General features: G+C 41.2%; 1 protein-coding gene across 7 annotated transcripts in view; it reads right to left on the reverse strand.

Annotated features, from left to right (window-relative positions):
* Positions 1-5,508: 5,508 nt before the first annotated feature.
* Positions 5,509-15,514, reverse strand: part of LOC138788396 (uncharacterized protein F13E9.13, mitochondrial-like) — a 41,213-nt gene continuing 31,207 nt past the window's right edge. For 6 of the 7 annotated variants that reach the window (XM_069966219.1, XM_069966225.1, XM_069966224.1 and 3 more), the window contains exons 2-7: positions 15,281-15,356; positions 14,379-14,461; positions 11,569-11,749; positions 7,955-8,105; positions 7,303-7,430; positions 5,509-6,062 (exon numbers count right to left, since the gene is read on the reverse strand). In XM_069966219.1, coding sequence (XP_069822320.1) covers positions 5,872-6,062; positions 7,303-7,430; positions 7,955-8,105; positions 11,569-11,749; positions 14,379-14,461; positions 15,281-15,356 — 810 coding nt within the window. In that variant the 3' untranslated portion in view covers positions 5,509-5,871. The remainder of the gene's footprint in view (positions 6,063-7,302; positions 7,431-7,954; positions 8,106-11,568; positions 11,750-14,378; positions 14,462-15,280; positions 15,357-15,514) is intronic. The other variant, XM_069966220.1, reaches the window with a different exon arrangement.

Here is a 15,514-nt window from a genome sequence, read left to right on the forward strand (position 1 = left end):
TTTAATAAAAATACTAATAATACATTGCTTTAAGTTATGTTACTTTTACTTCATTAAAATAAATTAAATATATATTTTAATTATACAGCATTTTATATTGAGTGGTAGCAGTAAGAGGCAACAGGCTTCTCATTAAAGATATGATTGCCTCTAGGAAATCTATTAGGAAATTATTTAATCTCCCAATGCATGTTTCTACAATGCTTCCCCTATGGGAAACAAGTTCTTTCCCCCTGGGCTACTCGAGCAACTTATTCCAAATTTGGAAAAAACAAGGAATCATGCACTTGGGAGACATCTTAAGAAAAGATGATTACAATTTAATGTAATGGGGGGAAATTTGCAGTAAATTTTTCCTACCCACATCCGAAGAAGCTCAATACAAACATATTAAATCCTTTTACATGTCTCATACTAGAAGAGACCATAACACTCTCTCTTCCGATACATTTCATAAACTTATACCGTCTGATAAGTCTCACCTTCCACTACGGGACATATATGATATTCTCAAAAACCACACTCAAATGAACAATAAACTAAAAGTTTTTAAATCATGGGAAGCTGACTTTCCTATCCCTCAACTACAAAACAAACTTCTAGCAGGCCTGAAAGCAGTTAGAGCTTCTATAATAAATGAACAATGGAGGGAAATGCACCTAAAAATTCTACACAAGGCCACATACGCGTTTGACCGGTCTTGGAAAAACGCACCCGAACATTTTCTGAAACAATGCCCTAAGTGTAGTCTTCACAAAGCTGATCTCCTTCATGGGCTCTGGCATTGTCCAAAACTACATAAATATTGGACAGAGATCAGGGAACTAATAGACTCCATTTGGTGTATTGTGCTACCCAACGATCCACTCCCATGTATTTTCCATTATCATTCAATGAATTTGGATGGTGTAGAAACCCGCATATTTTTACCGCAGGGAATCCATGTTGTTTTACTTGTTACTATGAAATGTATATTACGACAATGGATTCTATTCCCACTATTTCTAAAGTCAAAGATACCATTGTATATCTCCTCCATTTGGAGAAAATCAATGCATTACATAGTCCGAATTCATCTCTAAAGAATTTTTTCAAAAAATGGAGGTTAATAATAGCTGGACTATTATCTCCCACTAAAATCATCACCTTCACGTCCTGTTTTAAAAATACAAAATGGTATATGGAAGCTGATGCCGCCAATACACTAGGAAAACTGAAAATTCCTGCTTCCAATAATTAAAATATGTTATTCATTGAGCACCTATCTGTGACTTCAGACGGGGGAGCGGCGGGCTGGTCGTGTGTCTTGTGTTGTGTATGTCTTGTGCTTTATGTTATGTCCTTCAGTAAATTTTACTCTTTATTTTATATCATTTATCTGTCTTGTCTAGTTCCTCAATCTATTGTCTCTTCAAGGTATTCTGTTATTAGGTACGTGTAAGAAACCGTTCTACTATTGGATAATATATCCCCCTTTTGTTAACGGCATTCTAACAACATAACCTATATGTATCCGGTAACGTTCTCCGACTACGGATTACAATTTTCCCACTTCTCAACCTCTACAGAACATACTAAGGGACTCTTTTTGGGACATTTTATGTCTGACTTTTACACTACAGAAATGTAATATTTTTCTTTTGTCTTATGTTGTTAAGTAACTAACATCCTCTCATAATGTGATGCATGAGATACTGTACAATATATTAATTTTTGTTACAATGCCGAAAACCAATAAAATATAAAAAAAAAAAAAAAGAGGCAACAGGCCCCTCCGCCAACACCAGCACTCATGTCAGGAACTGCAGGGCTGCCCAAGCGGTTCCTGGTCCCCCACTCTCCCTGAGCCAGTGCAGATGCACAGTGCTATTGGTACAAAGCAGTGGAATAGTCAGGGTAGATGGAGTATAATGTAACATGTACCTTGGAAACAGTGACACCATTGACAGCATAGTGAGTGCAGCTCTTGAGTCTAATAAAATATGTAAGGATGGGTGAAAGAGAATGAACCTACATACACAATAACACAACCACCTAAAGAACAATGAGTGTAGCTATTGAGTGTCAGACAGGATTAGTAAAGAGAGAATTGTTTGAACACTGTGACACCACCAGCTAAAGTGCAGCTCTGGAGTATAAGATGTAACCCAGTGTGGGACAAGTAATGTACATGCACAGTAAGGGCCCTATTCCACCGGACGATTATCGTTCGCATAATTGTTAACGATTAACGATCTCTAATGACCGCTATTGTGAAAGACCTGAAAACGTTCACTCATTTCCATGGAACGATAATCGTTACTTATGATCGTATTTGCGATAGTTTTTTCTTTGCTATTTCTTCGCTATTGTGTTCGTATCTACTGCGAACGACGTCTTATTCAATGCGAACGTTTTGCGAACGAGCAACGATAAAAGTAGGTCTAGGTTTTATAAAGCGATCAACGATTTCTCATTCGGTCGTTAATCATTAACTGCATTTCAACCGAACGATTATCGTTTAGATTCGAACGATTTAAGGATAATCGGAACGATAATCGTCCGGTGGAATAGGGCCCTAACTCAGCTGTAACCAGTAACATTTTTACTATCTTTATTTTCTCCTGTGACCTCCATAGAGTTTACTGGACATGAACACAATCTGCATGACTGGCATTACAGGTGCTGGCAGGTTCCCTTTAGACAATAGGTTATTGTGGAACATAAATCACATGTTTGAGTGACTGGGATGGGGACCTCCTCTTCATAGAACTTCGTTTTCATGTTGTTGCCTAGCTCCAGGCATCACAGCCAGCAGGATCGCATTACTCCTGGTTCACCCACCCATCAGTCTGCTGAACCTCTGTGGGGACACGGCACCAAGCAGTTAAATGGCCAGGCTTTATTCCGGATTTTTAAAATCCATCATAATAAACCATGTATAGTACATATATTACAATCTGATCCCTTGTGGTTCTTAATTATAGTGTGATTGAGAGCTGCAAAGACTCACAATGTGTCAGCTTCCGGAAACTACCAATATACATGAATTATTATTATTATGAGGAAAGTTTGGATATTTAAGTTGCTTGGTTCTGGATCCCCACACTTTCTATTTTGGATGCCCACCCACTCACTATCCGCCAAGCTTCTGTGCACCAATAGCTGGACCTCTCTATATACAGATTACAGAACTTTAATTTGGTGCACCATACCTAATCTTGTTTACATTTTTATAAACTTAATATATATGTATGCTGATGGTATGTTTCCAGTCTTTCACAGAGACAAAGAAGGTGAGAGAGAAGAGATATCAATATTAGGTTTTCCTTATTATTTCAGGTGTTTGTGCCCCCCGCATCCAATTGCTCAAGAATTGAGTCTCCACAAACCCACAGATACTGCAACGCTTCAAGTAGGTTACAAGTCTTATGTATTGTGGTGCCCAACCAGGTACAGTACTTCCAGTACTATCTGTAAAGAGATATATAATGCAGTGTTGTGGATACAGGGGTGCAGAGGAGTTTGCCTTTTCCTTTCAGACACTTCAGCAATTGATGGAGCTGTGCATGAAGGTGACCTGGGGGTGACATCAGCCATCCCTGTGACTGAGCACTGGCGTGTGATGCCGGTATCGGAAAGTCAGGTCTTGTCAGCATGGAATGTGACAATGTTTGTATTTGCTTGATTATATGTGCATTGTATGGAACTAGAAAGACAAGGTCTAAGGCTTCAGTCCCTTTAAATACATTGATCACATATTTCTTCTTTAGAAAGGTTTCTAGAAAACTGAAAGACTCAGCCCCCCTCAATAGTGCCCCATATAGTAACCAGTCCCCCCTCAATAGTGTCCCATATAGTTAATTACCCCAGCAGTTCCTCCGCCCAAAGAACGCACCCGAGGCAGTCAGCATTAGGCCTGCAGCCTAGATGTGAGTAATAGAAGGTGGCGCCACATCACTGCACAGGCAGCATGGTGACATCATCACACATGCTGCCTGCACTGGGTGTGCCCTGCAAAAGATAATATTATGGGCAATCCGGGCAGTCGTCCAGACAGCCCATATTATACTTAAGTGCACTGTCGGTGGACCAGCTGTAGGAAATCAACTAGTCCTATAGAAAAGCCACAGCAGCATTGAGATATTGATGTGTCCCCAGGGGTCTAATAAGTAATAATGTAATCTTGTAATTCACAGGAAGTTAGCTGACACAGGAAAGACCAATTACACACAAAGCCATGTAATTTTTTTTAAACAAAAATAAAATAAAATGTGAAACAGATGACACTGCAGGACTACTGGAGGTTGGTATGCGTTATAATGGCAAAAACAAAGCAGACTCCAACTTTAAAAGGGAAACTAATCAGCAGGTTAGGAGAATAATGGGCTGATAATAGGCGAGGGACACTGATACTATGTACCTTTATTATGCTTCTCAGTTGTGCCTGTTTTGTGTAATATACATCTTTAATGAATAGGCTAATTCAAATGTTCTGTGCACTGTGGGCATTACTATACCCCAGGTGCACTGATCCACCCTCTGCTGTAACAGCTCCTTCCCATAAATATCCATCCAATGCTCAGCAGCAGGTGGATTGGTAGTAAGGCTGGGTTCACACTATGTATATTTGAGGCTGTATTTGGTCCTCATGTCAGGTCCTCATAGCAACCAAAACCAGGAGTGGATTGAAAACACAGAAAGGATCTGTTCACACAATGTTGAAATTGAGTGGATGGCCGCCATATAACAGTAAATAACTTCCATTATTTCAATATAACAGCCGTTGTTTTAAAATAACAGCACATATTTGCCATTAAATGACGGCCATCCACTCAATTACAACATTATGTGAACAGAGCCTTTCTGTGTTTTCAATCCACTCCCTGTTATGGTTGCTATACAGCCTCAAACATACAGCCTCAAATATACGTAGTGTGAACCCAGCCTTAAAGCGACTCTGTACCCATAATCTGTCCACCTAAACCACTTGTACCTTCAGATGGCTGCTCTTAATCCAAGATCTGTCCTGGGGTCCGTTCGGCGGGTGACGCAGTTATTGTCTTAAAAAACAACTTTTAAACTTGCAGCCCCGTGCCCAACGGCCGGGGCTTAGAGTACCTGTGCCCTAACTTTGAACCACCCCTCTGTCCCTCCTTGCCACCCTCTTCATCATTAGGAATGCCACTGGAACATTTTCTCCTGTCTGAACGTTGCACAGGTGTCTTAACGATCCAGCCCATGTTCTGTATTCACATAGCTGAGGAATAGGAGACAATCAGCCTGGAGCATTCCTAATGATGAGGGCGGGGAGGAGGGACAAAGAGGTTGTGCCAGCCTAATGCATACACAATCTAAGCCCCAGCGGTTGGGCACGGGGCTGCCAGTTTAAACACTGGGGGTTATCCAGTTTAAAAGTTGTTTTGTAGGACAATAGCTGCATCACCTGCCGAACGGACCCCAGGACAGATCTTGGATTAAAAGCAGCTATCCGAAGGTACAAGCGGTTTTTGGGGGGGGGGGGGGGGGGCAGATTGTGGGTACAGTCGCTTTAAGTGCACCTAGAAATGCCGCCCGTGCACCAAATGCCCTAATGATCATTATTTGAGTCAGTATTACCAAGATATATAGGCAGTGATGTTAAATTTGAGATTTTCGCATTCTTAAATGCTAAAGAAAAACATAATTTTTATTTATATTATTCCAGAAAAAAATACAAAAAAAATCAGGTTTGTTCAAAATCATAGGCAGATATCCATGTGCAGTCCATTTTGTTGTGCTAATTTATAGGGGGCTTTTTTACTCTACGACTATTATGCTAAAAGTGTTATTACCCATTGCCTTGTACAATGGAACACAAGAGATGGCCCGTAGTGGTATGTGACTGACACATTAGTCCCGCAGCTTACTGATCTTATCCATAAATGCCATTACTTTATCGTAATTCACGTTATTTCTCCAGTCTCCATGATGTTTGAAGTGGGAGCCGATGATTAAGGCATTGGCGTCTGTGTATTTGTCCACATTATCCAGTGTAACGCCTGATCCAATAAGAACAGGAATCTGGACAGTGCGTTGGACCTCTAGGATGAGATGAGAGATTATTTACAGATAACAGAACAACAGCCCAATGTGAACTGATCCTATATAAATCAAAGTACAGTATATTGAAATATTCTGGGGGGGAAGGAATTTCCTTATCCTTTTGTTAGTTTATTAATTATTATTATTTATTTGTATAGCAAAATTGTGTAGAAGTAGAATAAGTGGTAGACTCAACACTGAGAGCTGCAGTGTAGAAAAGATTTATTTCCGCAGCACTTTTAGCTGTAAAACCCAGATTGTTCGTAATAATTTTGTCTTAAAATAAATTCGACTTTTATTTTCCTAATAATTCCCATGTTCTCTATATGCTGCCAGTGAACAGAAAGTCTCCTGTTTACATCGAGAGGCATAGGGTATGTTCACATATAGTTTTTGGCCCCACGTCTGGCTACACATCAGGAATCAGTGAAAAAAGGATGCTGACATGCAGCCTGGCATGCGGCCGACGGCCACATTGACTTTTGAGTCCTGCATAAAAGCAGTGTACGTCCGGCAAATGAGCAGAAGGTAGTAACATAATGACTCTGTCCTGCTCATTCAAGTCAATGTGGCAGTATGTGAACATTCCTTTACAAGTACATATCTGACATATGTCACAGCTGGGGATTTTCTACAGATAGCTCCAGTGTAGACAATGCTCTGTGAGCTAAACACATGACCAGCACAAATTTTTCTTCAGTCCTGATTTTGTTATGTACAAAATAGAGAAATGTATCAGTCTGAAGTTCAGGCTGTCTAGCTCAAATAGGATAGTCTCCACAAGGGGTGTCAAACTCACGGCCCTGTAGCTGTTGTAAAACTACAATTCCCATCATGCATGGACAGCCTGTGGTCTACACTATGCAAATGTAGCAAATCCATAGAGTTAGAATTGTTAGGGCAATGCAAGTTTCCATTTGTTGACAGCAGGCAGAGACATTGATAATGGCAAGAAGATGGAAAATAAAGTATTAAAAAAACTGCAGACTTTGCATTAGGGTCCATTCGTACTACGGAATATGCTTGAAGTTCCGCCTGTCCCATTTATTCAATAGAATGTTTCACTGGGAGAGGCGGAACTTTAAGCAGAGTCTGCGACGCGGACTCTGCTTGAAATTCCACACAAGATTCATAGCTCCAATAGACTCTCATACAAGGGCTATTAAATACATAAGGTCTATGTGTAGTCACCTGCTACAAGGAGCAACCACAATGCTCATTGATCGGCAGATACTTTACCTTTCAGTTCTCTTGGATCTGCTTCTCGTCCAGTAGAAACCCCGGTCAATATAACACCATCTGCTAAGAAGAATTCTGCAGCTTTTGCCGTCTCAGATATTGAAACATCAGAAGTCACAGCATGGGAGCTGAAATTCAGACAGATATTAACAGGAGTCATCCAGCATCAGGTAATTACATTGTAGAATAAACTGTTCTCACACTTTTATATACTATGGCCCACATTTATCAAAAAGCGTAAAATATACACTGATGTAACCTGCCCACGGCAACCCATTACAGCTCCTCTATCATTTTACCAGAGCTGAAAGCTGACCTGTGATTGGCTGCTGTGGGCAGTTTACACCAGTGTATATTTTACACCCTTTGATAAATCTCCCCCTTTGTATTTACATTTTTCAGAATCACTGCCTGCTGAGGACATCTAGAGGCTGAAAATTCACCAATACTACTGATGGATTGCTACACCTATATTCAGTGTAGCCAATCCAACATCACCAACATACATTTCTCTCCAGTTCTGCGAATTTGGTTCAGTGGAACAGTGCAGGTAAAATGCAGACTGTGTAATTCACAAAGGATTATATCAACGTCCACTAGATTAAATGATCACCTCTTAATGAGAAGGGCATTGATGAGATGACTGACTGACCTGTGCTTCTTCTTAATGTCGGCAAAGATCTGGATGTGGTCGGCACCAATGGCCTTGCGATACCTCAGCAAATCCCCAGCGCAGGCGTTCACCAGACCTTCATCAGCAACATGAGAAAAGACAAAGCTCTCGGCTCGTATGAAGTCCGCTCCTGCACAACAGCAGAGATGAGGGGCCATGCTGAGGGTCATGTACTGGGAGTCTCCTGCATCTACACAAGGGAGCTCTGATAGTCCTTGCTACTGGTTTCCACTGAAATGATGCAAGTGAACTTAATATCTGCCTCTTGGAAAGCTGGGTGACAATCAGGTATCTACCATTACTTCACTTACAAGGGCCGTCATCCAGTTTTTATAACTTATGATGATCAATTCTCCCTAGTTGTGCTGCAGGGATCTAGATTTACTATTTAGGATTAGGCAGGGTTCACGCTGCATTTTTGCGCTCCATTTAATGGAAAAAAAAACTGATGAAAAAATGGATACATGTGTGTACATCTGTTTTTCCAGTCATTTCCATATTAAAAAAAATGGGATAAAAAAACGGATCCAAATGCATCCTTTTCTTTTTTATTGAAAACTGACCAGCAATAATAAAATATCATGAACAAAGAAAAAACTCAGCTCACCATAGGTGGTTTGTTGTGTGATGGTGGACGTTCAGGCAGGAGCAAGTGGAGTAGTAGCGGGCCGCACCCGGTGATAATAGTAAGAAGGAGGAGAAGATCCACAGCGTCCAAAAAAAGTTTTGTTGTCTTTATTATGAGGCATATAAAAAGTTACAAAAGATAAAAACGTAGGCCTACGTTTTTATCTTTTGTAACTTTTTATATGCCTCATAATAAAGACAACAAAACTTTTTTTGGACGCTGTGGATCTTCTCCTCCTTCTTAATAATAAAATATACATAACATGTACGCACCCATTTTTTTAGCGTACACAAAAATGTGGTCAACCACATTTTTGTGTACACTAACAAAAGCTGATGCATTTTGATCCGTTTTTTTTCAATTTTTTATTTATTGTGAAAGTCAACGGAAGAAACGGATGCACAAAAATGCATCCATTTTCCATTAAACGGATCCGTTAAACAGACAGCAATAACGCTGTGTGAACCTAGCCTTAATGGAAAGAGGGGTGACAAGCGCTGTAATGGCAGCCATAGGTTGCCAGAATTCTTGGACCTCTCATCAGGAAATCTACTCTACAGCAAAACATTCCCTTCTCCTGAATTCAAGAGACAGATGGAAAAAATCCCTGTGGCAGCCGTACTGGTTGTAACCCAGCTTCCCAGATAGAACTAAAAAGTGTAATAGGCGGAAGGTCTAGTCTAGTGGGTTCCAATTTTATTTTAGTAAAGCTTGGTCATTGTATAATAAATGTTTTGTACACCTATAAACTATCCTGATCTGGTCCTGCTCACCCAGCTAATGTGTCAGTGACTCTACAAGGAGAGGAGGCAGAGCTGTGCTGCTGGCATCGTTCACAGAGGATTGTCTGAACTGCTACTAACTGCAGCTGTGTCAGCAGTACTAGGGAAAGATGGAATATGACAACAAACAGTAGTAATGAAAAAAAACTGAAAAGAAATTGAAACACAAATTATATTAGAAAAATGGAGAACGTTTTATATGATTAGTAAGGTTATTTACAGAAGACTTGAGCATTCCCACACAAAAGATACCAGTGCCACTATAGGAGTAAATCAGAAGAAAAAACAGCTATCCCCCACCATATTGCCTGTCAATGTCTGACAGTCTAAGACTAAGTGACAACACTTGATGAGAAGCCACCACAAAAATGACAACCAAAATGGCAGTGGATTCTACCGACAGTTTTGCAAATAATTTCTGAGAGGTTACACCATTGGGCTATGTTCACACAATGTCAAAATGATGGTCTTTTCTTTTTGGATGGTTGTCATTTTGACGGCAAAAGACGGACGTCTTTTGATAACAACGGTCGCAAATAATGTTCATGATCATTATTTCTGGACGTCTTTTGGCATTAAATGACCACCTTCACTTCTACGTTGTGTGAACATAGCCGTAAGGTGTTGAGAATCCAGGAGTAAAACAAGAATTCAGTCTGTAGATTGTCCGAATCTGGAGCAATCTTTGCATCGTCTACACTATGCATGCTCCATGCTTCTTCCCACACAAAAAACAAGGTTAAACCTGAGAAACAGGTTTTTGGAAAAAATCAGAGACAAAACATAGTGCCAGCAGCAGGGAGGTGAAGAAAACCATCGTTAAATCTCCACCCAACATGAGCCTCACCTATAGAAAGGTATAAAAAAAAAAAAAGCAAAGAGTAATATAGGGATTGTCTCATACAGATAATGGTGAAATATTGTTAAATCTTGCCCCTTCCCTCTTGACTATTATAGGTGTCCGTGCAAATGCCTGAAAAGTGTAAAATGGAGTAGACAGAAGATGAAGTGGCACAGGTGGATGGAACTCTTACTCGCATTATTGGAAGCAGATCCTTGTGGTATTACACCAATGTCAGTGATGAGCCAACCACTGTTGAAAGGACCATATCACTAGTTTCATGCTACCCCAGTCATATCACAGTGATCTATGGAATACCCTGAACGGCTGTGCCCATGTCAGAGAAAAGTTGTAGCTTTACACAGGTATGGGCCTCTAAGTCATCAGAGCAGTTCATGGCAGCTAAGCCCTGCCCCCTGCACCCCTTACAATGAGGGCCAGCGCCTGCCCTGGTGACTCAGAGCCTGGTTTTTAGTTGAAATTACAATTATGATTTATCTGAAACAGCATAGTCATTCAGAGTGGGTCACCTACCATTTTGATTAAGGAGCATGTCAGTGTTTTATGCGGTTTGTGGTTCATGCAGCATGAAATTAGCTACAGGTTCTTTTTAAAAGCCCCCCCCATATCCCTCTCTAATTTAGAAAGTTGTCTACTTATAAAAGTGGAAATAATGGATGACAAGTAAAAAGCTGCAGTCAAGGATATACTTGATATCATCTAGCTTTCCCAAATTCAGGTTACACAATAAAATGTTCCCCTGTTCCTGTATTGCTGCATATACAGACAGATTTGCTATTCTGACGGCTAGAAAATTTCGGTAACAACCAATGAATGCTCTATTGCTCCCACCGAGGTGGGCTTCATGCTTTTCCAGTTGCCTAGTTATACAGAAATGCAGGAACAGGGCTTGTTATCAACCCCTGCATATGTATTCAGGGGTCTGGAAAAGCTGAGACATCACTAACATAGACTCTAGCACAACCCTCACGGGATGTGACACTCAGATATTGTAAATAGGGAAACATTCCTGGCTTGTAGGGCCCTATTACACACACATACACATTTGAATGGATTTAAAAAGAGGAGAAATCTCAGTCTTTCCGTTATGACATGTTCTATGTTTATAGCCTGCTCCTGGCTTTGGCTTCAATGATCTGTCAGACACATTGGTGTGTGTAATAGGGCCCTTATACCTGGAACTAGCAGGAGACAGACATAGTACAGTTGAAAAAAGACACATGTCCATAAAGTTCAACCAGGAAGGGGGGGGGGGGGGGAGCTGGATGCAGGGAAGGGGTATGGGTGGATGGAGAGCCTTATAATATTCGTACATGTTTACCTGCTGCAAGTGCCACAGCCAGAGCCTGCTGATTGGCACAGGCGAGAACCTGAACCCCCAGAGGGAGATGCTGGCATGTCTTCTTGACTGCATAACAAACAGTGGCCATGGATGCTGTGACCTCTGGTCCAACATTAAGGGTGTAAGGGATGTCATTCATGTTCTCCACCATGAGGCCATCCTGACAAGAGAAACATCACAGGCTTCAGCAGCTCCTCAAACAATACAAAGTGCATGTCATTTAGTGTCCAATGTCACAGCACCAAGAATCAGCAAACAGATAAAGTCCAAGCAGAGCAGGATCACAGGGGACCAGCAGAGGTGAGACATCAACTTCTCGGGATTACTGAGGATTTAACTGAAAGCTGTGCTCATTTCTGGGGCAAAGCTTCACTTTAAGGTCATTTAATAATACAATGGTGCCCTCGGTGGTAATGTTTCTATGAAAGCAGGCTTCTATACATATTAGGTGGTTTTGCCTTTAAACTGAGTTTGTCCTTAAAGTGTCACTGTCGTGAAATTTTTTTTTGCAGAAATCAATAGTCCAGGCGATTTTAAGAAACTTTGTAATTGGGTTTATTATCCGAAAAATGCATTTTTATCATGAAAAAGCAGTTTGAAGCTCTCCCCCCTGTCTTCATTGTTCTCCTATGGAGAGAGCTAAAGAAAAGACCAAAACAGGACAACAAAGAGTTAATCTACAAATCCCTCACGGGATATCTGCTGTGACAGTCACCAGTGACCTGTCTAAGCTCGGATTACAGCTGTCACCCAGCTCCGTGCCTGTAATCCTCTGTTATCTGCTTTCTGCTGCCAGCTAACTCCCTCCTTCCTCCTCCCCCCTCCCCTCTCCCTAGAGCAGACAGGGGACGACTCCTGCAACAAGTCACAATTTTCAGATTTTTCAGAGTGGATGAAAAAGAGGAAGGAGGGGGGGACCTGGGAAAAGGCTTTTTACATGCAGATAATGGCAGATTTGGCTAATAAACCCAATTACAAAGTTTCTTAAAATCGCCTGGACTATTGATTTCTGCAAAAAAAAAAATACGACAGTGACTCTTTAAAAACCTCAACTTAGCATTACAGTGAAGCATTTATTTGGAAATATAATTGAGGTGAACAAGCCAAGACACTTACATGTGTGAAAGACAAATCTATTAACAAAACCTCTGCTTGCTGTCTGGGAATTGTTACATTCTTACTTTATGTAAAAACATAGAGTACCTGTCACCAAATACAACTTAGACATGCAAGGGCCCTATTATACGGAGCGATAATCTGCTGAATCAGGCTTATTCAGCAGATCATTACTCTGTGTAAGGACCCTATTCCACGGGGCAATTATCGTGTGAAAAATCGTTATATCATTCAAATTTAAACGATAATAGTTATGTGTAATTGCAGGCAACGATCGAAATATCGTTTGTATGTCGTTAATCGTTGATTTAGATCTGAACCTAAAATGATCGTTAATCGTTCGCTGTAATTCCATATTTTTTCGCTCAAGTTCCACATTTTTTCACTAATCGTTCAGTGTAATTGCACATTGTTCATTGTTTTGCTGGGATCAGAAGGAGTACATGATCGTAGTAACGATCATAACTAACGACTACCGTTCTGTGTAATATGGTGAACTATTTCAGGTTAACGATAAACAATCTCGTTTGCAATCGTTTATCGTTAAAAATCGATCTGCCAAATTTTTTAAGCCAAAGCCAAAAACAGACTATAAACAGAGAACAGGTCATAAAGGAAAGACTGAGATTTCTCCTCTTTTCAAATCTATTCCTGGTTTTGGCTTCAAAAATCTGTGCGCTCCTTGATGTCCTGCTAGTTTCAGCCCACTCCCCGCAGTAAAGTGACAGGCCGCTAAGCCAATTACTGGCTGCAGAACGGTCCCAGTGGTTGGCTGAGCGGCCTGTCACTTCAGACACTAACGGGAGAGGGCTGAAGCTAGCAGGACATCAGGGAGTGCGGAGAGGTATGTATAGTTTATTATTCTACAAGGGCTACACGGTCATCTCCAACTATGTATATATAAAGGCCTTGCTGGACGACTATTGGGTTGTATATAGGGTCAGTAAGCGCACTCATTTCAAGTTATCGGTCTGTGTAATATGACCCTAACACTGCTGAGACCTGGTGGGATCAGGAGATACAGCCAGGGAGATACGGCAGCAGCCATGCCATTTACTCCCTGTTTGTATCTCTGTTATTGCGGAGTACGTCAATGATAGTCTATGAGACTAACTTGATGGCCAGAGAAGGAGGACGGGGAGTGGATCGTGCTGCTGCCGCATCCTCTCCCTAGCTATTTCTCCTATATCTCCTCATCCGGTTGGACCAAAAGCTTGACACGTCTAATAACATGTCAATGGTTAGATTTCATGACAGGTACTCTTTAAAAATCCATACAGACCTAAGCTTAGAGTTCAATACAATTGTATCCAGTAAACTAACCAGTCTGGACTCCAGGTTAATACAATATATATCAGTGTAGGTAGAATGTAACAAATCAGAAAGAAAGGACATGTTTAGCTCACAGACTATTCCTGGGTTCACAGCTTCTGGATATAAACAATTACTATTTCTATTCACTGACAAGAAGCAGACATCTTGAAATTGTGAACAAATATTTGATTTTGCAATTAATAATATTTATTCATATTAACATAAGAAGAGAAGAATTAAGAGATGTGGGCATCTTAATAAGAGGGAAGTGCATTAGTCTACAAACTAGTCTCCCAAATTTACATCTGGTGACAATGTACACACCATGCATGAATCCCAAGAGAAACATTAACCCTTACAATCCCAGCCTTTCTGTAGATCTCAGCTTCCTTACAAGCATCCTCCAGAATCTGGGCCACTGGTAACGTGCTGCGCGGTGTGCCTAGTCATCCCAGAAAAAGAGGGTTAACACAAAAATAACACTTAGAGAGGATGTACCACTAGGTACGTCCTCTTTAACCTGACACAGGGATAGAACGGCGCTGTCACGGGGAAGCCGGTGCCGCGGTCCGTTTTTTTTCGAACCGCGGCCCCGTTCCCCTGTACGGCGTCTTTCTTTCCACGGTTACCGGCCGCTGCTCAAGCACTGGAGGTAGGCCGGCCCGCCGCCAGTGGGAGGGGATTCCCTCCCCTCTATGACGCGGCTCCATTAGAATGAAAGGACCCTGGCACCGGCTTCCCCGTGACGGCGCCTTTCTATCCCTGTGTCAGGTTAAAGAGGACGTACTTGGTGGTACATCCTCTTTAGGCTCGGTTCACACTGCGGTTTTTGGTTCCATTTCGTCATGTGTAAATTTGCTGTATAAAAAAAACAGTTATCCAGGCTATTATATACATGTTGCATTGATTTTTTTTTTTTTTTTTTTTAAAGGGGTTATCCAGCGCTACAAAAACATGCCCACTTTCCCCCTACTGTTGTCTCCAGTTTGGGTGGGGTTTTGAAACTCAGTTCCATTGAAGTAAATGGAGCTTAATTGCAAACCGCACCTGAACTGGAGACAACAGTAGGGGGAAAAGTGGCCATGTTTTTGTAGCGCTGGATAACCCCTTTAATGTCAGCCAATGGGAAACGCATTGTGTTGTATGGCAAAACAGCAACATCGGTTTAACATTTTGAAAAGTATAAAAACATATATGGTAAATATAGACATACAGTGAATCAAGCCCAACAACATTCAACCCAGTCCAGGCCCCCACCTACCTGGTAAGGCTTTCAGATGCACCATCCCAATGACAATAGACCTTAGTCTGCCAAAGAGTTGCAAAAACGCCATTGCCTTAAGAAAAAAAAAAACACATGACCACAAACAAAGCGCCTGCATCCAGAAACAGATTTCAAAATGTACAGGAACTACCTGCCTCATCTTCCATGAGAGGCTGGAACATACAACAGAAGCAGCCTATATGGCCCCTATAGAGTGGGTACATTGCCCCC

The sequence above is a fragment of the Dendropsophus ebraccatus genome, chromosome 4 (genome assembly GCF_027789765.1).
Source record: "Dendropsophus ebraccatus isolate aDenEbr1 chromosome 4, aDenEbr1.pat, whole genome shotgun sequence".
Lineage (NCBI taxonomy): Eukaryota > Metazoa > Chordata > Amphibia > Anura > Hylidae > Dendropsophus > Dendropsophus ebraccatus.